Source organism: Mirounga angustirostris, unplaced genomic scaffold, assembly GCF_029215605.1.
Source record: "Mirounga angustirostris isolate CCGP_5_RB_7025 unplaced genomic scaffold, mMirAng1.0.hap1 SCAF_10, whole genome shotgun sequence".
NCBI classification, from domain to species: Eukaryota; Metazoa; Chordata; class Mammalia; order Carnivora; family Phocidae; genus Mirounga; species Mirounga angustirostris.
The window spans coordinates 58,787,330-58,812,406 of NW_026991718.1; the positions used below are offsets into that span (position 1 = coordinate 58,787,330).

The following is a 25,077-nucleotide window of genomic DNA, read 5'->3' on the forward strand; positions in this document are numbered from 1 at the left end:
AACCACTGCTATCCTGACATGTTGCCAAAGCTACTGTTTGCAGCTTGGTACAAATTCAAAGAACCAAAATCCTCTTTCAGAATTCACTGAAACCAGTACTGGGCATTGTGGTGGGGAAAGGGAGGAAGGGCAAGAATGCCAGGGAATTGAGAAATTCAGGAGTTGCCCTCCCTAACATCTGCATCATCACCTGGTACTATTTCAATATCCTTTCAACTTAAAACTTTTGATGTCTGGTTCAAGTATGAAAACACCCTGAGCAGCAAATTAGAGGCAGTCAAAATTGCATTTTGCAGATAGCCATTCCCATCTAAGGTGACACCTCTATTTTGTTTCCTCCTACTTACACAGCCTTGCCTTTATAAGAACCGGCTATCTCCTGTATCCTACATTTGAGGGATTCTGGGAACTGTCAACCCCAGAGAAAAATTGTGAGTTCTTAGTTTATCCTAGAGGACAGCAAGCTGATGGCACAGCCACTAGGGAGAAACAGCCTGGGAGAAAAGCACTCCACCTTTTCAGTTCAGGGCCAACAGTGAAAGGTAGATGCAGGATGAGGCCTCACAGGAAGGCTCAGAAGAGACTTCAGTGAGAATAGGAAGTGCTAGTGTGTGTATTCCCTCAAGAAAAAAGTCCAGTGACCTACATGACCCCAAGAGAAGTGAGAATTGATAAGATGCTTGTGGAAAAAAAAATGACAAGTAGGCTGACTGAACCAAAATACAATTTATTTTTTTCATAGTAATTACTTTTTATTAGTATTGCTGGTATGCACGTGTGTGTTCAATTGACCTTACCACAATGTTAAACAAGTACATACAGAGTTTGATGTACACAATGTGTACTGTTCTCTCTCAGTTCCAGTCCTTGATGGGTATATTCATATAGCAGGTGCTCAATAAAATTTGGAAATATTCTTCCAATTTCATTGTCTAGAATAGACTGAAAACTCCTTTGATGGATGTTTCCAGACTATGTCAAGGGTTGCTACAAATCAATAAGAAAAAGGCAAACAACTCAAAAGAAAAACAGGCAAAAGATATGGACCATTTCACAGAAGAAGAAATAAAAATAGCAAAGAAAAGATGCTCAACCTCACTGATGACTGAGAAAATGCAAGGCAAAATGAAACATTATTTTTGACTAATTATACTGGCAAAAAGTGTGTTTATATTGAGATACTTTCATACACTGCTTGTGAAAGTATAAGTTGGTTGGGCTACTTTAGAGGGCTATTTGCCAATATCTCTTTGCATCCTGAGTTTGAGGGATTCTGGGAACTGTGCTAGACTCACACCAGCTTGCAAGAACTGATTGTACATATCTCTTCCCAATTCCAAGTTTACTAATGTCACATTAGTAGTTTGAAATCAGCCATGGCGGGAAAACTTACACAATGGAAATGAGCAAATGCTACAATTCAGTCCTTATCCCCCTTTTTAGAAGACTAGTTGCTAAACATTTATCACATTCTACACTCTGTTTACTAGTGTCTAGAGTCTAAAAGGCACGTAACCCATGATATAGCAATTCCTGGTGGGTTTGTTTTAAGTAGGCTCCACTCCCAGTGTGAAGCCCAACACAGGATTTGAACTCATGACCCTGAGATCAAGACCTGAGCGGGCGCCTGGGTGGCTCAGTTGGTTAAGCGACTGCCTTCGGCTCAGGTCATGATCCTGGAGTCCCGGGATGGAGTCCCGCATCGGGCTCCCTGCTCAGCAGGGAGTCTGCTGCTCCCTCTGACCCTCCTCCCTCTCATGCTCCCCATCTCTCATTCTCTCTCTCTCAAATAAATAAATAAAATCTTTAAAAAAAAAAAAAAAAAAGACCTGAGCTGAAATCAAGAGCTGGTCACTTAACTAACTGAGCCACCCAGGTGCCCCAGCAATTCCTGTTTTGTAAGATATCTTTATACATATATACAGAGGGGCACGTGCAAAGCTTTTCACTGCAGCATTTGGGCTTCAAAGGATGGAAGGTTCTGGTGAGACCTGTTTACATTTTTTTTGGAATGTCCCAGCACCCAAGGTCAATGCCTCCTTGACTCAAGAATCAATGGGTTGGTAGGGGAGAATGCTGGTTGCTGACTCTAGTAAAACTCTATCCTGATCAGATAAGGGAAATTCAGATGACATTTCTTTCAGCATATTCTGTAGCTAAGATGTTTCCACTTTGAAATATTCTCTAGACCCGTTTCGTAGGTTGGTGGTCTCTGCAGTACTAATTTGTAAGTCTCAAGACATGTTGAGGATAAAAGCAACTTGCAGGACATGAAAACATACAGTATGATTGTACTTATGTCACAGAAATATATAAAACAATACCATAAATATGGGCATATATTTTAAGTAGGTAAAAATGATTAAAAAACTGGAAGGATTTACACTTAAAGTGGCCATAGAGGTTACTGCTTGGGAAGAGGAGGAAACCAGGATAGATGGTATTGGTCATAGGGGACTTTAGTCTTAATTTGTAAGCATTAAATGCTTTTCAAGGGCAATGTATCTATGTGTTATTTGCATAAAGTTAAAACTAAAACAAAACAACTCCTTGTAGATAGATATGTCCATAAGCTGCCAACCAAATCCAAGATCAGGGTTCTGAGCTCCTGGAATGGGAGGCACCCTCCTACTCCTGGCATTCAATCCCCCCTTTAGTGGTCCAGGCCTCTTGGGCAGCCCTACACTTGTCCCCCTACCCAGGGCATTCTGGTAACTTTGTGGCATATCTAGTCTGATTAAGACCCCTAATGGCCTCTGAAAAGCACTGAGAAGATTAGGATTCTCATCCCTTCTCTGCATTTATAATTTAAAATACTATGAAACGGGACGCCTGGGTGGCTCAGTTGTTAAGCGTCTGCCTTCGGCTCAGGTCATGATCCCAGGGTCCTGGGATTGAGCCCCACATCGGGCTCCCTGCTCAGCGGGAAGCCTGCTTCTCCCTCTCCCTCACTTGTGTTCCCTCTCTTGCTGTGTCTCTCTCTGTCAAATGAAGTCTTTAAAAAAAAAAAAAATACTATGAAAGTAAAGAAATACCATAGAGTACTGATTTTTCCTATAACTATGGTGATGCTTTTGATAGTCAAAAAATTTTAAATCTCTCAAGAAGCTTTGAAGTTTAGCTGGGAGCATGTGTTTAATTCTGAACAGCTAAGTGATTTCGCACCTGGCAATGTTAAGAGTGAGAAATGGAACAAATCACCAGCAATCTTCAGTCCTTCTCCAATATAAGATTTAAAAAATGGAAGGGAAGGACAAACGTTTAATCACTGTGTGTCTCCTGAAACTAGCTCAACAAACCATGCACACAGTTAATTGGTCAAATTTCCGGGTGCAAAACTAGGTGTAGTATTTGATCGATAAGGAATGGGCCTGGTGTGATGCACTGCAACCACTTCTGTCCTGGGACTCCCATAAGGCAACAGGGACTTGCTGGGTCTTGCCCCTCCAGCATTGGTTCCCCAGCTGCTTGCCCACAGGAGCTGCAAGTTGATTCTTCCGGGATCGGATCCCCAGGGAAGAGATTTCTCCAGCTCTTCAGGGACCTTCAGAATCAAATTCCCTTAGCTTTTATTCAACTGTTCCCTATGTGTACAGGGAGAGGGAAGGAGGCTATTTGTTAAACTTTCACATTATCCTTCTCTATTTACTAAAATTACATGCATAAGCATCAATGAAGAGAAGGATCAGCTTTTCCCACCTGTCTTGGCAATTGGGTGGAATTGGGTGCATCTGATAGCTTTCTCACGTAGATGCTCCTGGATCCAGATTATCTAGTTGGTTATTATTATTTACTTACTTATTGTTTACTATTTATTTATTTATTTACTTCCTGATACTGGGGGAAAAGATTTTTCCCTAAATTCTCTATAGGACATATTTGAAGTGGTGGTACACTAACTGGCAAATGGCTATTTCTATAGTTTAATGGACCATATAGTAACCTATGAAGTTATTTGCCTTCTTTCAGCTCAGAGGGGATCTGAAGACAGGCACCTTCTCGGTGTATGAGGTCCAAAGTCAGTGGTCCTTCTGTGCCCAGAGGATTTAGCACCTCACCTCTATCCTCTGACCTGGCCAGCCAATCCAAGTCAGATTGGGGCTCCAGGGAAGAAAAAAATGTTACATGGCCCTTCTGCCTTCTTGTGCCATTCTTTGGCTGATATTGGTTAACAGCAAATACAAACCCTTTTGGCAAAGTTCAGTTTTGTATTGATTACCTTCACCCCCTTTAAGTCTTCCACAACTGAACTCTATTTTGAGGGACAGGGCAGATGGGGATTTTTTTAAAGAACCCTCATTCCTTCCTACAAACTGACTGGGGGACATGAACATGAATCTTGTAAAGTTCTTTTTTTATGTTGTAGGGGAGAAAATTTGCCACCCCCAAAATTTGTCTCTTTGGCATATGGATTATTTTAGGCTGATTATTTTTAAGAAACAGAAGGCTCAGGAAGAACCTTTGTCCTTCCCCCTAACTGCCTAAAACGATTTAGATAGAGGATCTCCTCTAGGAAGAGAGTTACCACCCTAGATAACCACAGCATAAAATGAACCTGGGTGGTGGTCAGGGAGGAACTTGGCAAAGTCTATTTGTTAAAATTCCTGTGTCCTGTTTCTTTATGGTGCAGTGAACATTTGTTTACCAAACATACTTACTCTTTTTCATCTTCCTGTGAATTGTCTTCCTTCCCTTTGAAGTACCAGACCCCTACCTCTTTCTCCTTAGCTCTGGGTGCCATAAAAGCCTCAATTGCCTGACTGCCTGTGAACATCATATTCCTTTGGAGCCCCTATAGGTAAGGAATTAAATTTGATTTTCTCTTGTTAATGTGTCTCAAGTCAATTTAATTCTTAGACCAGGCAAAAGAATCTTGAAGGGTAAAGTAAAAATTTTCCTTTCCAGCATTTGGAATAGTTCACAGGATAAACTTTAACTGACTGGACGTTACTCACCCTGGGACTGCTATAGCTGAAAGATCCTGGGATTTCTGACAAAAAGTTGGTAGAATATAAGAATTCTTACTACCTCGGTTTCCTGGATCTCTGCCTGCAGGGTCTAATGAAAGTGAGAGTGGTGAGAGGCTTTTTCTTTATCTAAATTTAAATTAGCAGGAAAAAATATGTGTGAAACTAGGTCATTGGGTATAGCAATTTTGGTAAAAATATGTTACGAGTACTCTTTTTCAATCGATCCTTTTCCTCTCGGAGATGGTCACTGTTTTCTTTCGCCTCTTTTTTTTTTTTAAGATTTTATTTATTTATTTGAAAGAGAGCACAAGCCAGGGGAGGGGCAAAGGGAGAAGGAGAAGCAGACTCCCCACTGAGAAGGGAGCCCGACATGGGTCTCAATCCCAGGACTCTGAGATCATGACCTAAGCCAAAGTCAGACGCTTAACCGACTGAGCCACCCAGGCACCCCTGTCTTTTTTTTTTTTAAGAATTTTATATTTTTTATATTATTATTTGAGAGAGGTGAGAGAGGGGAGGGTCAGAGGGAGAAGCACACTCCCCACTGAGCAGGGAGCCCAATGTGGGACTCGATCCTGGGACTCCAGGATCATGACCTGAACCAAAGGCAGTCACTTAACCAACTGAGCCACCCAAGTGCCCTGCCTCTGTCTTTTGGGTCATTTGTCATAGGTATGGAAAACCATAGGTCTGACTAGGCTTTCCTCTCATCTTCTGTCTTGAAAGCTTAGCTTTATAACCAATGAGAATATTCTCTCTGGTCTCTGCCAACTGGAGGATGCACATACCAGCATGCATCTGGTAAGCAGCCCAATAGGCTGTGGCTCTAATAGTCAGCATTGTCTGTCCAACTGTGCCAGCTCTCAGAGGAATTTGTCATAAGGGGTTCTGGTCCCTAAGGGGCTTTTGTCACCTCAACCTTCCTTGTCACTAATTTGGCCAGAAAGAAACGTGGGTTGCATTCCATTTGTGGCTAGATCTTTCTTAGGCTAATTTTGGGAGTAAACTTTCTGGATCTTGTGAGGGCTCCATTTTTGCACTCTCCTTTGGGAATGCCTCTTTGATCCATGGTTAAGCCATAAAAAGGCTTATTGGTTTAAGTCACTATTGAGACTAATATAAGATCCTACTTGTCAATGGCCAGATGATGGATCCTCTAAATTGGCTATATTTGAAAGAAAAAAATTCTTTTTAGAGATCTCTCACTGTCTTATTGGTATCACAGCTAGCCTTAGGGACTCCCTTAACAAGATCAAAGAACAGAACTTAGAACAAAAATCAAAGTCCACTCAGACCCCTTCCTATTTGCCTTCAGACATTTGCAGATACTGTAAAAAAAAAATCAGGACACTGGAAATACAACTGTCCTGCATGTAAGAAGAAAAGAAAAAAAATGAGAGCAACTGTCCTTAACTTCTTTTTTTTGCAACTGTCCTTATCTTACAAATCTTTGCAAAACTAAAAAAATGCAACTCTAGAGGCAATCAAACATCCATCTACTCCTTTTTTTTTTTTTTTTACCAATCCTAAAACCTCCCCTATTTATCTCAAATAACTCGCAAATTATTGGCCTTAGAAAACCGAGTCTCTCTTGGAGAAACTTGCATTCTTTCTCTGTCCCTTAAAGATACAAATCTTACCATGTCTTTGAAATATAAACACCTCAGGAGGTATCTAAAACAACACCCACACTTGCCTAAGACTAAAGAAAAAAAAAGAAAGAAAGAAAGAAAAGAAAATGAAGCCTTTTAAAAACACAAACTGCAAAAAAGGGCTAAGACTCTAGACCACAGCCTCTTCAAAATTACTTTCAGGAACAAATACAAATCTTAAAAGTCTTCTCCAGAAATAGTAAGAAACCTTAGGGCATCTGAGCAAGTAAACTTAAATTATTCCAACTGTTACTTATAACGTAGTGAGTTTTATATTGTTTTAAAAGAGAAGCTATAAGATCTCTGTATTTGTCGATATGTATGTCTATTTCTGTATGCTCTAGATATGGTGTTTTTCTACCTCCAATGGTATTGCCAAAATTAATCTGAAAAAAGAATTCATTTGATTAGCTTAAAGAAAAGGGCTTATATAACTTTAGTATTCATAAAAATTCTCAAAAATAAGATAGAAACTTAATCCAAATGAATTTCAGGTTCACATGATATAGGAAAATATTCAGTATTAAAGCTAATTTAAAATGCAATATATGTTAAGAAAAAAAAAAAAGAAGAAGAAGAAGAAGGTAGCGGGAGGGGAAGAATGAAGTGGGGGAAATCGGAGGGGTAGACGAACCATGAGAGATGATGGACTCTGAAAAACAAACAGGGTTCTAGAGGGGAGGGGGGTGGGAGGATGGGTTAGCCTGGTGGTGGGTATTTAGGAGGGCACATTCTGCATGGAGCACTGGGTGTTGTGCACAAACAATGAATCATGGAACACTTCATCTAAAACTAATGTTGTAATGTAAGGGGATTAACATAAGAATAAAAAAAAATTAAAAAAAAAAAAAAAAAGCTAATTTAAGGTGGCTGGTTTGATTAAAATAGACATGTCTTAGACTTACCAAGATTGAATATAATACAGACACACAACTTTTTATTCTATCTGGGTTTCTGAATCAAATAAGTTCATGTTATCTCTAACTTTGAATGGTGGCTGATTTTGTCTAATGTCTCATGAAATTTTCATAGGTAATCTAAACATAATTGTTGAGAGCAAATGATTCAAATAGGTGTAAATGAGTTAAGAGTTTTTCAGTGAACTTTTTAGCAAAAATTATGTTTTACGGGGGGTGTCTGGCTGGCTCAGTCAATACAGCATGCAACTCTTGATCTCAGGGTCATGAGTTCAAGCCTCACAGGGGTTAGAGATTAGCTAAAAAAATGTTTGTTTTGGGTGCCTGGGTGGCTCCGTTACACGTCTGCCTGTGGCTTAGGTTATGATCCCAGGGTCCTGGGATTGAGCCCCGTGCACTGGGCTCTCTGCTCAGTGGGGAGCCTGCTTCTCCCTCTCCTCCCCACTTGTGCTCTCTCTCATTATCTCTGTCACTCTCTGTCTTCAGTAAATAAGTAAAATCTTAAAAAAATTTTTTTTGTTTTATGGTATGTGTAGCTAAAAAGTTTCCAAAATCTTTTTGGGAACCTGAAACTTTAAAATTTTGCTTAGTTAAATTAAACAGTAAGTGAAACTCATTAAGTATCCAAATCATTTCCAAATAAGATAAAATACTGAACATTAATTACTGCCCTTTCTGCCTGTGAAAGCCTTCCATTTTACAGATACTTGGAGCTCCTTTCTAGTTGGTAAAAAGAATGCTACTCAATTCATGAATCTTGCCAATTGGATCTTCAAATTTACTTAGTTGAATTTTTTTTTTAAAGATTTATTTATTTATTTGAGAGAGCGAGAATGAGAGAGAGAGAGTACATGAGAGGGGGGAGGGTTAGAGGGAGAAGCAGGCTCCTTGCTGAGCAGGGAGCCCGATGCGGGACTCGATCCAGGGACTCCAGGATCATGACCTGAGCCGAAGGCAGTCGCTTAACCAACTGAGCCACCCATGCACCCCTAGTTGAATATTTTTTAACACTAATACAGAGCAACAAAAAATATTGTGTTTGTTGGTAAACATGTCTTGTGTTAAGATGAAAGACTGTATTATGAAGCAAGTTTCTAGAAATTATAAAATATATTAGAAAAAAATATGCCAATCTAAAGAGTGCTGGTGTAATAGACAATTCACAATTGCTTACTACTTCATTTTCACTAGAAACTAAAGTTTCTATGAGTTAAGAATTCTAATATATGTGATTGACACTACTAGAAATAATAAGGGAAACTCTGTATACAAGGAAATTTGCATATGTTTTGGGTAAGATAAGTTATGAGGTATTGAGATGTTTTTGTTAAGGGAAAGTAAATTTGTCCTAAAGCAAATCTGGTTATAAGAAAGAAAAAGGGACAAAATCTGAATGTAGAAAAGAAAGTTATAGGCTTATGGAAAATGAATCTTCAGAGACAAATTTTACCTATGGTGGAGACTGCCTAACATTGGAATGAATTTAAGTAAATGAGTTTTAACATCAAAAGTAAGCTGGTGCAAAATTAAAATTTGGTTTTTCTCTCTGTTCAAAGGATGGTCTTCTTAAACTATTGGTCTGCTCTTGATATTAAGAGATTATAAAGGGTTTTTCTTTGCTCTTAGTGTAATCTGTCTAGAAAACAAATATTCTGTATTTTATCAAAATAAGGTCCTGTGCTTCATGTTGTCTTTATCAGGCCTTGGATTACTTAAGAAAATAGAATCTTCTCAATATGGAAAGAGCTAAGTTTTTCCTTTTTATGATCATTTAATTTTCTGTGTTTGTCTGCAAAGTCTTTGTCACCATGGTTAAGCGGATAACTAGGTAATGTTTCACAGTGATCTCTGATCCTATATGGCGAAGTGTTTTAAAACCTTTTTGACATTGCAGCAAAGGCAGTCCTAAGAGGAAAGTATATACCAATACAAGCCTTTCTCAAGAAACAAGAAAGGTCTCAAATATACAACCTAACCTTACACCTAAAGGAGCTGGAGAAAGAACAGCAAATAAAGCCTAAATGCAGAAGGAGAAGAGAAATAATAAAGATCAGAACAGAAATCAATGAAATAGAAACCAAAAGAACAGTAGAACAGATCAATGACACTAGCAGCTGGTTCTCTGAAAGAATTAACAAGACTGATAAACCCTTGGACAGACTTATCAGAAAGAGAAGAGAAATGACCCAAATAAATAAAATCATGAATGAAAGAGGAGAGATTACAACCAACACTAAAGAAATACAAACAATTATAAGAACATATTATGAGCAACTATATGCCAGCAAATTAGATAATTTGGAAGAAATGGATGCATTCCTAGAGATGTATAAACACCAAAACTGAACCAGGAAGAAATAGAAAACCTGAACAGACCCATAACCACTAAGGAAATTGAAGCAGTCATCAAAAATCTCCCAACAAACAAAAGCCCAGGACCAGATGGCTTCCCAGGGGAATGCTACCAAACACTTAAAGAAGAATTAATACCTAATCTTCTGAAACTGTTCCAAAAAATAGAAATGGAAGGAAAACTTCCAAACTTGTTCTATGAGGCCAGCATTACCTTGATCCCCAAACCAGACAAAGACCCCATCAAAAAGGGGAATTACAGACCAATATCCTTGATGAACACCAAAATACTAGCCAATAGGATCCAACAGTCCATTAAAAGGATTATTCACCACAACCAAGTGGGATTTATCCCTGAGCTGCAAGGTTGGTTCAACATCCGCAAATCAATCAATGTGATACAATACATTAATAAAAGAAAGAACAAGAACCATATGATCCTCTCAATAGATGCAGAAAAAGCATTTGACAAAGTACAGCATCCTTTCTTGATCAAAACCCTTCAGAGTGTAGGGACAGAGGGTGCATACCTCAGTATCATAAAAGCCATCTATGAAAAACCCACAGCAAATATCATTCTCAATGGGGAAAAACAGAGCTCTCCCCCTAAGGTCAGGAACATGGCAGGGATGTCCACTATCACCACTGCTATTCAACATAGTATTAGAAGTCCTAGCCACAGCATTCAGACAACAAAAAGAAATAAAAGGCATCCGAATCAGCAAGGAAGAAGTCAAACTCTCACTCTTTGCAGATGATATGATACTTCATGTGGAAAACCCAAAAGCCTCCACCCCAAAACTGCTAGAACTCATACAGGAATTCAGTAAAGTGGCAGGATATAAAATCAATGCACAGAAATCAGTGGCATTCCTATACACCAACAACAAGACAGAAGAAAGAGAAATTAAGGAGTCGATCCCATTTACAATCGCACCCAAAACCATAAGATACCTAGGAATAAATCTAACCAAAGAGGCAAAGGATCTGTATTCAGAAAACTATAAAATACTCATGAAAGAAATTGAGGAAGACACAAAGAAATGGAAAAATGTCCCATGCTCATGGATTGGAAGAACAAATATTGTGAAGATGTCAATGCTACCTAGAGCAATCTACACATTCAATGCAATCCCCATCAAAATACCATCCTCTTTTTTCAAAGAAATGGAACAAATAATCCTAAAATTTGTATGGAACCGGAAAAGACCCCGAATAGCCAGAGGAATGTTGAAAAAGAAAAGTAGGGCGCCTGGGTGGCTCAGTTGGTTAAGCAACTGCCTTCGGCTCAGGTCATGATCCCGGAGTCCCGGGATCGAGTCCCGCATCGGGCTCCCTGCTCGGCAGGGAGTCTGCTTCTCCCTCTGACCCTCCTCTCTCTCATGCTCTCTGTCTCTCATTCTCTCTGTCTCAAATAAATAAATAAATAAAATCTTTAAAAAAAAAAAAAAAAGAAAAGTAAAGCTGGTGGCATCACAATTCCGGACTTCAAGCTCTACTACAAAGCTGTAATCATCAAGACAGTACGGTGCTGGCACAAAAACAGACACATAGATCAATGGAACAGAATAGAGAGCCCAGAAATGGACCCTCAACTCTATGGTCAACTAATCTTTGACAAAGCAGGAAAGAATGTCCAATGGAAAAAAGTCTCTTCAACAAATGGTGTTGGGAAAATTGGACAGCCACATGCAGAAGAATGAAACTGAACCATTTCCTTACACCACACACAAAAATAGACTCAAAATGGTTGAAAGACCTCAGTGTGAGACAGGAGTCCATCAACGTCCTAAAGGAGAACACAGGCAGCAACCTCTTTGACCTCAGCCGCAGCAACTTCTTCCTAGAAACATTGCTAAAGGCAAGGGAAGCAAAGGCAAAAATGAACTATTGGGACTTCATCAGGATAAAAAGCTTTTGCACAGCAAAAGAAATAGTCAACAAAACCAAAAGACAACTGACAGAATGGGAGAAGATATTTGCAAATGACATATCAGATAAAGGGCTAATATCCAAAATCTATAAAGAACTTATCAAACTTAAAAAAAAAAAAAAGAACTTATCAAACTCAACACCCAAAGAACAAATGATCCAATCAAGAAATGGGCAGAAGACATGAACAGACCTTTTTCCAAAGAAGACATCCAAATGGCCAACAGACTCATGAAAAAGTGCTCAACATCGCTCGGCATCAGGGAAATCCAAATCAAAACCTCAATGAGATACCACCTCACACCAGTCAGAATGGCTAAAATTAACAAGTTAGGAAACGACAGATGTTGGCGGGGATGCAGAGAAAGGGGAACCCTCCTACACTCTCGGTGGAAATTCAAGCTGGTGCAGCCACTCTGGAAAACAGTATGGAGGTTCCTCAAAAAGTTGAAAACAGAGCTACCACACGACCCAGCAATTGCACTACTGGGTATATACCCCAAAGATACAAATGTAGGGATCCAAAGGGGTACATGCACCCCAATGTTTATAGCAGCAATGTCCACAATAGCCAAACTATGGAAAGAGCCAAGATGTCCATTGACAGATGAATGGATAAAGAAGATGTGGTATACACACACATACACACACACACAGGAATATTACGCAGCCATCAAAAGGAATGAAATCTTGCCATTTGCAATGACGTGGATGGAACTGGAGGGTATTATGCTGAGTGAAATAAGTCAATCAGAGAAAGACGTGTATCATATGATCTCATTGATATGAGGAATTCTTAATCTCAGGAAACAAACTGAGGGTTGCTGGAGTGGTGAGGGGTGGGAGGGATGGGGTGGCTGGGTGATAGACACTGGGGAGGGTATGTGCTATGGTGAGCGCTGTGAATTGTATAAGACTGTTGAATCACAGACCTGTACCTCTGAAACAAATAATACATTATATATTTAAAAAAAAAAAAAAAGAAGATAGCAGGAAGGGCAAAATGAAGGGGGGGGACATTGGAGGGGGAGATGAACCATGAGAGACTATGGACTCTGAGAAACAAACTGAGGGTTCTAGAGGGGAGGGGCGTGGGGGGATGGGTTAGCCTGGTGATGGGTATTAAAGAGGGCACGTACTGAATGGAGCACTGGGTATTATACGCAAACAATGAATCATGGAACACTACATCAAAAACTAATGACATAATGTACGGTGATTAACATAACATTAAAAAAAAACCCTTTTGACATTTTGACAAACTATCCAAAATTTAAACCTTAAATGAAGCTGTTTTAACCTCAAAATAACTGGAATTTTTCAGAGCGTTCTTGAAAAACCACAAGATTTTTCTCTCTCCTTATAAAAGATGTTAAACGAACTAGGCTTATTTAATATGTTAAATTACATGAAAAACATTGTCAAATAAATGAATAATCTTTTAAAATTATATTGTATGGGTAAATATTAATGTAAGTGTTCTAGAAATTGTATAAAATTCCTAAAAATTCTGATAAGTCCTGGCATGTCATCAGTCATAATTTTAGTTATTATCTTAAAATGTTGTATGTCACAGAAATAACCAAATTTCCTTGTCAATTGCATTGTAATGAACCCTAATCAGAGCTTTAACCAGGCCATTTTAAAGTTTTTTGTCATTTACAGACAGTTATTCTTTTGCTCTAATGCTTTTACAAAAGTGTTCCCGCAAAAATGCTTGTATTGGATTTCTGATAACTTTAAGATCATAAATCTGAACTTGATAAAATTTCTAGAATAGAGAAACAGGAACTTGTTCAAGAACAAAAATGAATTATATGGGACTGAATAAACTGAGGAAATGAATATAATTTTTATCAATTTCTGTTTATAATAGTGCTGTTCTGTAATTTTTAATTTTCCAGATAAAAGGAAACATTTCCTCTTTAACTATGCCTTACAGCAACTTGGTAAATTGTACCTGTGCAAGCAGAACTGAAACATGTATCTTTTTCTCCCTACTGTATCCCTCTAGAATTCAAAAGCTCTTAATGAATATTCTTACTCTTATGGCAACATATTTTTGCATAAGTTCAATAAGAATCTGTTCTTGTAATGACACAACTGGAAACATTGATTATATTACCTAGGCTTTGACTGTAATGTCATATTTGAGAGATGTACATAGATTCATATACGACTGGACAGCTTTAAGAAACTAAGGTTGACTTAATGGAACCAATAAAGCCCTTTGGAAGTATCAGCCAGATGCCTTGCTTACAGTGTTCCCAGCAGCCTTACCAGGTGAGTGAAAAAGGTCACTTCCTGGCAGGTGCAGGAACCTCAGGATATTTTGGGGACCTGGAGAAGAGATAAAGTAACCCAAAGCTATAGGTATTGCAGGCAAAGTCTAATGACAAGTATTTGGCAGCTAAAAAGTACAATTTGGAGATTCCTTCTGAAAGGTCCCAGCAAAGTAGATTTAAAAGAAGCTACATGATCAATTGCTCTTCCTGTTGCACTTGTAGAAATAATCAAGCCAAGTTTATTGAAACAAGGTTTAGTTTGCAAACAAATTAGTCTTAATTAGGCTATCTTTGGTAGAAATGAGGGTGACTGTTGAGAGAAAAAAACCGTTTCAATGGCACACCTTGTGGATATTAGATTCTCATTGTAAACTGGACTAAATCCTGAACTCTTGTTTCTTCTAATGTCTGGCTACAGCCCTCCAAAATACCTGCCCTTCTGCCCTTCTGACTTGGAATCATTGAAAACTAAAAGTGTCCTTTCCCCTGAAGCCCTATAAACTGAATATGAATGCCTTTATAAACTTTGAGAAATCACTACAACCGCTCATGTATGGATAATGCTTGTGCCAATTGTTGTGTAGTCACTCAGAATGATCATCGGGGGCATTCATTTGCAACCAAGGAAAATCTAGCAGATTGCCACTGCCTGCCTTCACTCCACCCAAAGATACCTTGAGCTGGACATTTAAAAGTCTCCTAAATTGGCTGCTATCACAACTCAGAAACTGGTTTATAATTTGCTCCACTCGTTACCCACTATTTTTATTTCCCTAGAAATGCCTCGTTTAATACCTGAGTATTTGAACCACAAGCCTACTTTGGAAGTGTACCTGCATCACAGCCTGCTGAAATGAGTTTAACTGAACTGACCTATTCTCAGGACTAAAGGACCAACTCAGTAAGATGAAACAATCTGCCAACTCAACTTGTAAACTGTGAACTTCTTGGAGAAGTTTCAAAGGCTGTACTGTAGGGAAGGAAAATGTGCGTTTTAGGCTGATTATTTTGAAGAGACAGAAGGTTCAGGAAGAATCTTTGACCTTCCTCTCACTGCCTAGAACAATTTAGATGGAGGACCTCCTCCAGGAAGGGAGCTATCACCATAGATAACCACAGCATAATATAAACTAGGGGTGGCAGACAGGAAGGAACTTGGTAAAGTCTGTTAAAATTCCTGTTCCCACTGTTTCTGTATGGCCTAGCAAACATTTGTTTACCAAACATATTTACTCTTTTTCATCTTCCTGTGAATTGTCTTCCTTCCCTTTGAAGTCCCAGACCCCTATCCTATTCTCCTTCATTCAGAATGGCAATATAAGCCTCAATTGCCTGATGTCACCTGTGGGCCTCCTATTCTTATGGAACCCCAATACATACATAATTAAATTTTATTTTCTTCTGTTAATATCTTATGTCAATTTAATTTTTAGACCAACCAAAAGAATCTTCAATAGTGGAGGAAAATTTTTCCTCCCTAAGAACATTCTCCTCAATTTCCCTTCCTTTTCTAGAATCTAGGCCCCAGGGGTTCTCTTCAGAAGGAAGATAAGCAACTCTTACAATAACAACAGACCTCACCTCCCTTCCCAATCAAGTCGGAATGAGTCCACAGCTCTGCTAGGGATGCTACAGAAACTGTTTCTGGCCTCAATTCCCCAAGGACAGAGTGAGCTCTGGGGTTTGTTCACTTGCACAGTCCCATGTCTGTTAGCAGTCAAGGTTCTCTTACTCTGGCTATGTTTAGCTTTGTTTGTCTTCCATGGGAACATAACTGCATTCATCTCCCTTTTCTCAGCTCTTGATTTATAACAGCTCATCACCAAGAACCTGAGCTCCAGATGATGAGCCAGGTATGACCCAGGTTTGTAAACATCCACCAAGGAAAAAAAAAAAAGACCCTTTCTATGAAGAGGTGTGACCCCACACATTCCTGGAAATGTGTTTCCTTTCCACCTCCAGATCCAAAGACATACTGTCTATCCTTCACAATTCTGTCTGATCTGCTGATAGATGTGGAGAGTTAATACTATTACTGTATTACTGTCAATTTCTCCCTTTTTGTCTGTTAATATTTGCTTTATATATTTAGGTGCTCCTTCACTGGGTGCAGAAATATTTACAAGAGTTTTATCTTCTTGATGGATTGAGCCCTTTATCACTATGCAATGCCCTTCTTTATCTCTTGTTATAGGCTTTATTTTAAAGTCTGTTTGATAAAAGTATTGCTACCCCAACTTTTATTTCCATTTGCATGGATTATCTTTTTCTATCCTTTCATTTTCACCCTTTGTGTGTCTTTAGATCTGAAGTTAGTCTCTTGTAGGAAGCATACAGATGGGTCTTGTATTTTATCCATTCAGCCACCCTTTGTTTTTCAATTTAAGCATTTAGTCCACTTCCATTTAAAGTAATTATTGATAGGTATGTATTTATTGTCATTTTGTTGTTTTCTGGTTGTTTTTATAGTTCTCTGTTCCTTTCATCTTCTCTTGCACACTTCCCTTGTGATTTAATGATTTTATCTTTAATGTTATGTTTGGATTCTTTTTTATTTTTTGTGTATCTATTATAGGCTTGTGGTTATCATGAAGTTCACAAAAAACAACCTTATATATACCAGTCTATTTTAAGTTGGTGGTCATCTAAGTTCAAATGCATTCTAAAAGCATTACATTTTAGCTCCATTTTATGTTTTTGACATCATACTTTACAACTTTTCATTTTGTGTATCCCTTAACTAATTATTGTAGATATAGTTGGTTTCACTACTTTTATCTTTTAACTTGCATACTAGCTTTATAAATGGTTGATCCACTACCTCTACTATATGTTTGCCTTTATCAGTGATATTTTTTAAAAAATATATTTTCTTATTTCTATTTACAGCCTTTTCTTTTCTGCTTAAAGAAGTCCCTTTAGTATGTCTTGTAAAGCCAGTTTAGTGGTAACAAACTCTTTTAGCTTTTGCTTATCTGGGAAACTCTGTATCTCCCCTTCAATATGAATGATAACCTTGCCAGTTAGAGTATTCTTGGTTATAAGTTTTTTACTTTCAGTACTTTGAATATATTGTGCCATTCCCTTCTAGCTACAAAGTTCCTGCTGAAAAATTAGCTTATAGTCTTATGGACAAGCCGTTATATGTAACTAATTGCTTTTCTCTTATTCCTTTTATTTTTTAATTTTAATTATGATATATTTTGGTGTGGATCTCTTTCAGTTCATCTTGTTTGGAACTCTCTTTGCCTTTCGAACCTGGATATCTGTTCCCAGGTCAAAAAAGTTTTCAGCTATTATTTCTCCAAGTAAGTTTTCTGCCTGCTTCTCTCTCTTTTCCCTCTGAGACCCCTATGATTCAAATGTTATTATGCTTGATGTTGTTCCAGAAGTCCCTTAAACTTATCCTCATTTTTAAAAATTCTTGTTTCTTTTTACTGTTCAGCTTCGGAGATTTCCATTACCATGTCTTCCAGATGACTGATCCATTCTTCTGTATCATCTAATCTCTTATTCCCTGTAGCGTGTTTTTCTTTTTTGTTGTATCTTTCAGCTGTGATCAATGCCTTCTAAAATGATGCTTTGAAAGTATAACTAGTAATATATTTTTGTGTGCATAGAAAGTATCTGGAAGGAAACACACCAAACTGTTATAACAACTACTTCTAGGGATAGAGACTTTTTATTTTTATTTTTTTTTTAAAGATTTTTAAGTAATCTCTTCACCCAATGTGGGGCTCAGACTAACAACCCTGAGGCCAAGAGTTGCATGATCTACTGACTGAGCCAGCCAGGCACCTCAGGAGAGAGTTTTCTTTTTTAAAGCAGAAAGCAAGGGAGAATCATGTTTTGCTCCAGTTTTGCTCTGATTTAAAAATTAAACTATGAAAAAATAAAAAATTATGAGTAATTTTTTAATGAGCATGTATCCATAGTATTTTTTTTTTTTTTTTTAGAGAGAGAGCAAGGGAGGGACAGAGGGACAGGGAGAGAGAGAATCCAAAGCAGACTCCACACCTAGTGCAGAACCTGATACAGGGCTCAATCTCATGACCCTGAGATCAGGCCCTGAGCCCAAATCAAGAGTTGGGTGTTTAACTGACTGAGCCACCCGGGTCCCCCTAATGAGCATGTATTATTTTTATAATTAAAATGTTAAAAAAAATTTTTTTGACCTCTGTTCCATGGCACCATGGCTAGATCATGTTGAGAAAACCATACTAATGAGGAAGTAGCTGCTACAAAATTCACTACAGACATTGTTACAATGAAGTAATGGCCAAGAGTTATGGTATATTTAGCAAGCTTGGGTCATGGTTGTCTAGGGAGGATAAAGACAGTCTGCTGCCTACCTGGGTACTGAGGATAGCCAGGAAGCCCCACGTGGCAACAGACTCATCTTGCACATTGCATCCAAGAATGAGTGGCATTGAGTGGACAGTGAGGCCAAGGTCATCAGAAACATCAGAAACATTATTAGGCTCTACAAAGAGCCTCAGCAGCCTCAGCACAGAAACAGGTCTAACGTGGATGCAGGTTGCAAATGACACAGGACCTCACATCCTGTAGGTCATATCTGCATACAAAAGCCATCACTGTAGGAACTGTCACATTGAGCAAGGACACAGGTATTTTTTTCAAGCACATATTCTTTTGGAGGGTTTGGCAGATAGAATATGGAAATGGAAGATACTGCCCTGAGGTCTCTTCCCGACCATGGCCTTGTGAAAGTCCTCTGCCCATCTGTCCAGATGTTTGCCAGATGGCAAAATGGCTTCTACCAAAAGCTTCCCAGTCATTTTGAGATCAGTGCCAAATCTTAGCCATGATTCTAAAAACAGCCACTATTTATGAATCATAAAATTCCCCAATTTATTTTTATTTCTCTAAAGTAAAAAAATATAATAACAGTATTAAGGATTTTAACTATTTTCATTTTTTAGCCTAAAAAAAATTTTTTTTTAAGATTTTATTTATTTGACAGAGAGAGACACAGCGAGAGAGGGAACACAAGCAAGGGGAATGGGAGAGGAAGAAGCAGGCTTCCCGCCGAGCAGGGAGCCCGATGCGGGCTCAAACCCAGGACCTTGCGATCATAACCTGAGCCAAAGGCAGACACTTAACGAATGAGCCACCCAGGCGCCCCTAGCCTAAATTTCTTTTTAAACTAACAGTTTAATCTCTTCCTGCACTTGTGCAATCCATATTTCCCCACTTCCTCCTGTGAATAAACAGAATTTGAAACAGAAATCTAGCCAAGGGGCACCTGGCTGGTTCAGTCGGTAGAGCATGCAACTCTTGATCTCAGGGTTTTGAGTTCAAGCCCCACATTGGGCATGGAGCCTACAAGAAAAGAGAAGAAAACAAAACAAAACAAAACTAGCCAAGAGTAGGTAGGTAAAAGAGAAACAAAAAGCCTAATTATAGTCCTTGGTGAGTTAATGATATAAATACTCATATTTTGCTATATGCTCACATACAGGTTTAGTATTTTATTCTGATAATATACGTACCATTTACCTGACAGAAAGCAGGCCTAGGCAGGTTCCCTTATAACAAAAGTTACTTCAGTGCTGTATTCAGTCATGATGCTATGACAGTCATGGCCATCCCCAGGTAAGGGAGAACTGAGAACTGACTGAACTTAGATTAAAAAAAAAAAAAAAATGCTATTTCTCGAATTTTGAGGTAAAAAACTGTATACTTTGCAAACTACTTATGTTCTGTTTGGGTTTCCCCTTCTGCTAGCTAAGTCACCATCTAAGATATTGAAAAAATTTTGGCTGGAAAGTTGGGACAGCTAAAGTTATAAGGGGCAATTGTCCTACTAAGACCATCCCTTCCAGCATCCCGTTCTTTTAGAAAAATACCCAATCATTTTTGAGCTGACTCTAGAAGTCTTCCTTCTTATCCTGTCTCTTCACTGGTTTAGGTATTTATTGTGTACTTCAGAAAACATTATTTTCCAACATCTGTTTATCATTTAATTTCCTTGAATTTCTATACATATTCTGTTTTCCAAATTTTCACTCAGGTCTAAAAAAAGAATTTCAGTAACTGTTAGCTTGACACCGTGTCAGCTATTAAAGATTCAGATACTAAATGTCATCCTTTGCTTTTCACTGCCTTCTTGCATCTGGGAGAGACTAAGTCAAATGAAATTTTTAAGTGCTACAGTTCCTTTTGAATCATCATTAAAGAAGACAAAAAAACACCAAATAATCTAAAATGGGCAGAAAACCTGAAAAGACATTTTTTCCAAAAAAGACATACAAATGACCAATAGATCTATGAAAAGATACTCAGCATAGTTAATCATCAGGGAAATGCAAATCAAAACAACAATGACATATCACCTCACACTTGTCAGAATAGCTAAAATCAAAAAGACAAGAAATAACAAATGTTGGCAAGAATATGGAGAAAAGGGAAACCTTCTATACTTTCGGTGAGAACGCCAATTGGTGCAGCCACTACGGAAAACAGTATGAAGGTTCCTCAAAAAATTAAAAACAGGTTACCACATGATCTAGTAATTCCACTACTGGATATTTACCCAAAGAAAATATTAATTCAAAAAGATAAATGCACCTCTTTGTTTACTGCAGCATTATATACAATAGCCAAGATGTGGAAGAAACTCAAGTGTCCATCCATATACAAGTGGATAAAGAAGATGTGGTACACACACGCATGCGCACGCACACACACACACACAAAAATATTATTCAGCCATAAAAGAGAATGAAATCTTTTTTTTTTTTAAGAGAATGAAATCTTGACATTTGCAGCAACATGGATGGATCTAGAGAGTATAATGCTAAGTGAAATAAGTCAGAGAAAGACAAATATCATATGATTTCACTCATACGTGGAATTTAAAAAATAAAACAAATGAACAAGGAAAAGACAGACTCTTGAATATAGAGAACAAATTGGTGGTTGCCAGAGGGGAGGTGGGTAGACAGGATGAGTGAAATAAAGAGGATTAAAAAAAAAATAACACTACAGGAAGAGAGGTTAAGTAAAGGAAAGGGGAGGCTGTAACGGTAAAATTTAAGCCTTCCCTGATGAAGCCAATAGAAACCAGAGCTTCCAAGAAAAGCCAGGCCTGAGATTAAGGCCAAATCCTTTGCTCCTATCAACATGAAACTACTGAATGCTGAAGTTTCTTTCTGACTCTATTATAAAAGCAAATTTTGGCTTGCCTGGACTGTCTCTAAACAGACTGAAGTTAGAGTGCTTATTGCTCAAGTAGGGACAATTTCTGCAAGGCCTAAATCAGGATAAAGCCTATTTTAATTTTACCCCACATTTCTTGAACTCAAAATAAAGTGATTTTAACCTAGGATTACCAAGGTAAGAAACCTAGTGGCATCTGCTGGGACCCTTATGCCAGTTTTCTCCTTCCCTGGTCCTTTCTCCACGCTTGCACTATTCCCAGGGAGAATTCCTGGTTTAAATGTCCCTTGCAAAGATTTACAAAAACAAGTCAGTTCCCCAAAATTAAAACAAAACAAAAAAAACATACTATCCAATTAGGCAAGAAAGGGGGTGATTTATTTTCATACTTTCTTAGAGGTTATACAAACTGATATAACATTTCTGGAGAACTATTTGGTAATATCTATCAAAGTCTTAAAAACCATGTGTTCCACTTCCAGAAATTTATTTAAGGAAAGGCAACTCTTCACCTAGTTCCAGCCTTCTTTCTGTTGTCTCTGTAGGTTAGGCCGATAGGTCATTTAACTGTCCTTACTGTGGTCTGATTTCTCACAATAGACTATAATAAACATATATTCCTTTGGAAATCAGGTATTTAAAAAATCACCACTAAATATACCACACACAAACACGCCCTGTCTAAAACCACTTGTGTTCCGAAATGTTTAGTGTTAAGTGTGGCACCACCTTCAGCAACCAGTTTCTTTTACTACTATTATTATTATTATGAAAAACTCAGTATACATTAACAGATTTTCTAATGACCTAGGGTTTGGGGGTTATGATAAAAAGCCTATATCCACTTTTGTGGCTATGAATTTTATAGGATGACCTCAACAGAGCTTCAAACCACAACAATGATTTCCTCTCCCTGTGAGCCCATGGATTGTTCTTTTAGGCTTTCACAGACTTTCACTGGATATGTGAGTCAATACTAATGTGGTAGCTACAGTTCTTCCTTCCAATGACATCTGGAATCCCACTATATGTTGGGATACTCTTTTCCTCCATTTTATAGTAGAAGACATTATCTAAATTCTCCTGGATCACATGACAGTAGCCCTGGAAACAGAAAGCAAGTTTTAATAGTTCTTTGGCCAAACCACACGCTTTCTCTGAATCTATTTACCATACTGTTTCAAGATGTTTTCTCAAGGGTCCACAGGGGCTACATTTAAGACCTTCTGGTCATTGTTTGCTAACTGCTGGGATGGTTTTAATCAGACAGGAAGCCAATATTTTCAGCTTGGGTGTTGGAAGAGTTCCTAAAATGTCTGCAAACTGATTTAGGAGGAAATGTTTAACAGCAGAGAACTTATTCCTGCCCTAGAATAAACTCATTAGAACTGACATATGGTGTAACCACTGACCAAGAGAACTACATTTTTTGAACACATTACATCTCAAAGGTACCTGGGGTTTCTAAATGTTGTCAGTATCAGACGATAAAACCTGTTAAACAAGGGCCATGGCCTCAATATACTGGTTGACAGCTTCCTCCTTTTAGAGTATTCTTGGTGTTTGGTATAACTTCTCTATGAGGACCTAGTTTTTACACTAGTTTTCTTTCTTTCTTTTAACTTTTTAAATTTTTATTTATTTTTTAACTAATTTCTACACCCACAACCCCAAGATCAAGAGTCTCATGTTCTACCGACTGAGCCAGTCAGGTGCCCCTACATTAGTTTTCTTGAAGAGGTTTTATGCGATGACCCAAGTAAAATTTTCTGATGTGAAAGACCTCAGCAGACATTTTTCCCTTCATACAATCCTGACTTGAGGTAAGCGAAGGGAGTCCCTTTGTGACAAGGACCGTTTAGTTCTAGGTTCCAGAAAAGCCCAAGTTTCTCAGTGGTTTGGATCAAACCAGATCCCCCAGATTTAGTGAAGATGAATCCAAATGCCTGAATCAGGTCCAGGAGCACTGCAGGTTTTACCAGGGTCAGTAAACCTTTTCTAGGTTAGGCAGGCTCCTCTAAGCCTCAGTTGAAGACACATGGCTTTTGGTCAGCCTTGTATTTGCATGAATAAAATGTTTTCTTCCAGGGCACCAGGGTGGCTCAGTTGGTTAAGCGACTGCCTTCAGCTCAGGTCATTATCGAGCCCCGCACTGGGCTCCCTGCTTGACAGGGGCCTGCTTCTCCCTCTGCCGCTCCCACTACTTGAGCTCTCCTGCTCTCTCTCTGCCAAATAAATAAATAAAATCTTTTTTAAAAATGTTTTCTTGGGTGCTTGGGTGGCTCAGTCATTAAGCGTCTGCCTTCGGCTCAGGTCATGATCCCAGGTTCCTGGGATCGAGTCCCACATCGGGCTCCCTGCTCTGCGGGGAGCCTGCTTCTCCCTCTCCCACTCCCCCTGCTTGTGTTCCCTCTCTCGCTGTGTGTCTCTCTCTGTCAAATAAATAAATAAAATCTTAAAAAAAAAAAAATGTTTTCTTGCCCTCTTTCTAATTCTTCCATCATTTATCATGTATAAATTCCTAAAATCCTACTCCAGGAACAAACCATCATAGCAAGGGTTTCTAAAGTTGACTCCACCTAGTCCTACAGAATTCAAGTCTAGGGATACAGTCCTGGAAGCCTTCTTTTTAAAATGCCTTTATGATGGGGCACCGGGCCGGCTCAGTCAGTGGAGCATGTGACTCTTGACCTCAGGGTTGTGAGTTCGAGCCCCACGCTGGATGTAGAGATTACTTAAAAATAAAATCTTAAAAAAAATAATAAAATGCTTTTATGAGCACCTCTACATGCTGCAAGTAGTACAACTGTAAGAGTGAATGAAAGGGAAAGAGAAAGAAATCCCAGCAAGCAGAGACAGGCAAGATTTGAATTTGAGTATTTAATACTAATGGGGGGAAAAGATTTTTTAAAAAAACAACAAAACAACAACAAAAACCCCAGGTCACTGGGGAACGATCATGAACACCTTTGCTTCAACAACTCCATTTTCAGCTAGGCTGGCTGCATCAGTGTGCTGATACTTTCTTCTACCTCTGAGAGCTTCTTTAGGAGTTGATTGACCTTGACTTCATCAAATTCCAAACACAGAAATTCAGATTCCTGGAAAACATAAAAGAACGTTTTTATGAGAGACCCTCAAGAAAGCCAAGGCTGTGGACCTGGCCTGACCCAGTTCCAAAGGTCCAGGGCCCCCTACCTAGCAAGTCTAACTCAGGCCTCAAAACCTAAATGATCTATTAGCCAGCAAAGAAAATCCACACATTTAGTTCCCTAAATAAAACTACTTTGATGAGGTGTTTCATAAATGGTAAAGAGGTATACAAATGTCAGGTGTTCTCATGATGACTCATGTGAGAAGCTCTTTTTGTCTATCCTCACATTTGATCCCATAACAATTTTTAAGGTAAGTACTTAAGTATTGCTGTTATATAGATGATGACGCTGAGGCACAGAGAGGTTAACCTGTATTACAAAATCAGAAAAAGGCAGACTCAGACTGTGAACTCGCAGTTCTGGCTGACTCCAAAGTCCATACTGTCTCCATAGCACCATAACAACGGAAGAAGGATTTGGATTGGGTCTGTGTTAGTCTGGTAATTGAGCTACCCTGGATTTAGTGGTTATACTAGAAATTTTAACAAGTTGTGACCAAGTTGCTTGGGAAACATCAACCAGATAATTGAAAGATAACCAGGTCTTGAAATAGCCTTAAACACTTCTGAGGCCTTTCCACTTGCTGCAAGCCAACTCTCCAAGATTTCTATAAACACATTCCCTTCAAACAC

General features: G+C 38.6%; 2 protein-coding genes across 3 annotated transcripts in view; both read right to left on the reverse strand.

Annotated features, from left to right (window-relative positions):
- The window catches only part of B3GNT2 (UDP-GlcNAc:betaGal beta-1,3-N-acetylglucosaminyltransferase 2), a 216,109-nt gene that overhangs the window by 101,889 nt on the left and 89,143 nt on the right, over nucleotides 1-25,077 (reverse strand). The window lies entirely within an intron of this gene.
- The window catches only part of COMMD1 (copper metabolism domain containing 1), a 205,029-nt gene continuing 180,663 nt past the window's right edge, over nucleotides 712-25,077 (reverse strand). For both annotated transcript variants that reach the window (XM_045884917.3, XM_054509856.2), the window contains one exon: nucleotides 712-24,391. In XM_045884917.3, coding sequence (XP_045740873.1) covers nucleotides 24,284-24,391 — 108 coding nt within the window. In that variant the 3' untranslated portion in view covers nucleotides 712-24,283. The remainder of the gene's footprint in view (nucleotides 24,392-25,077) is intronic.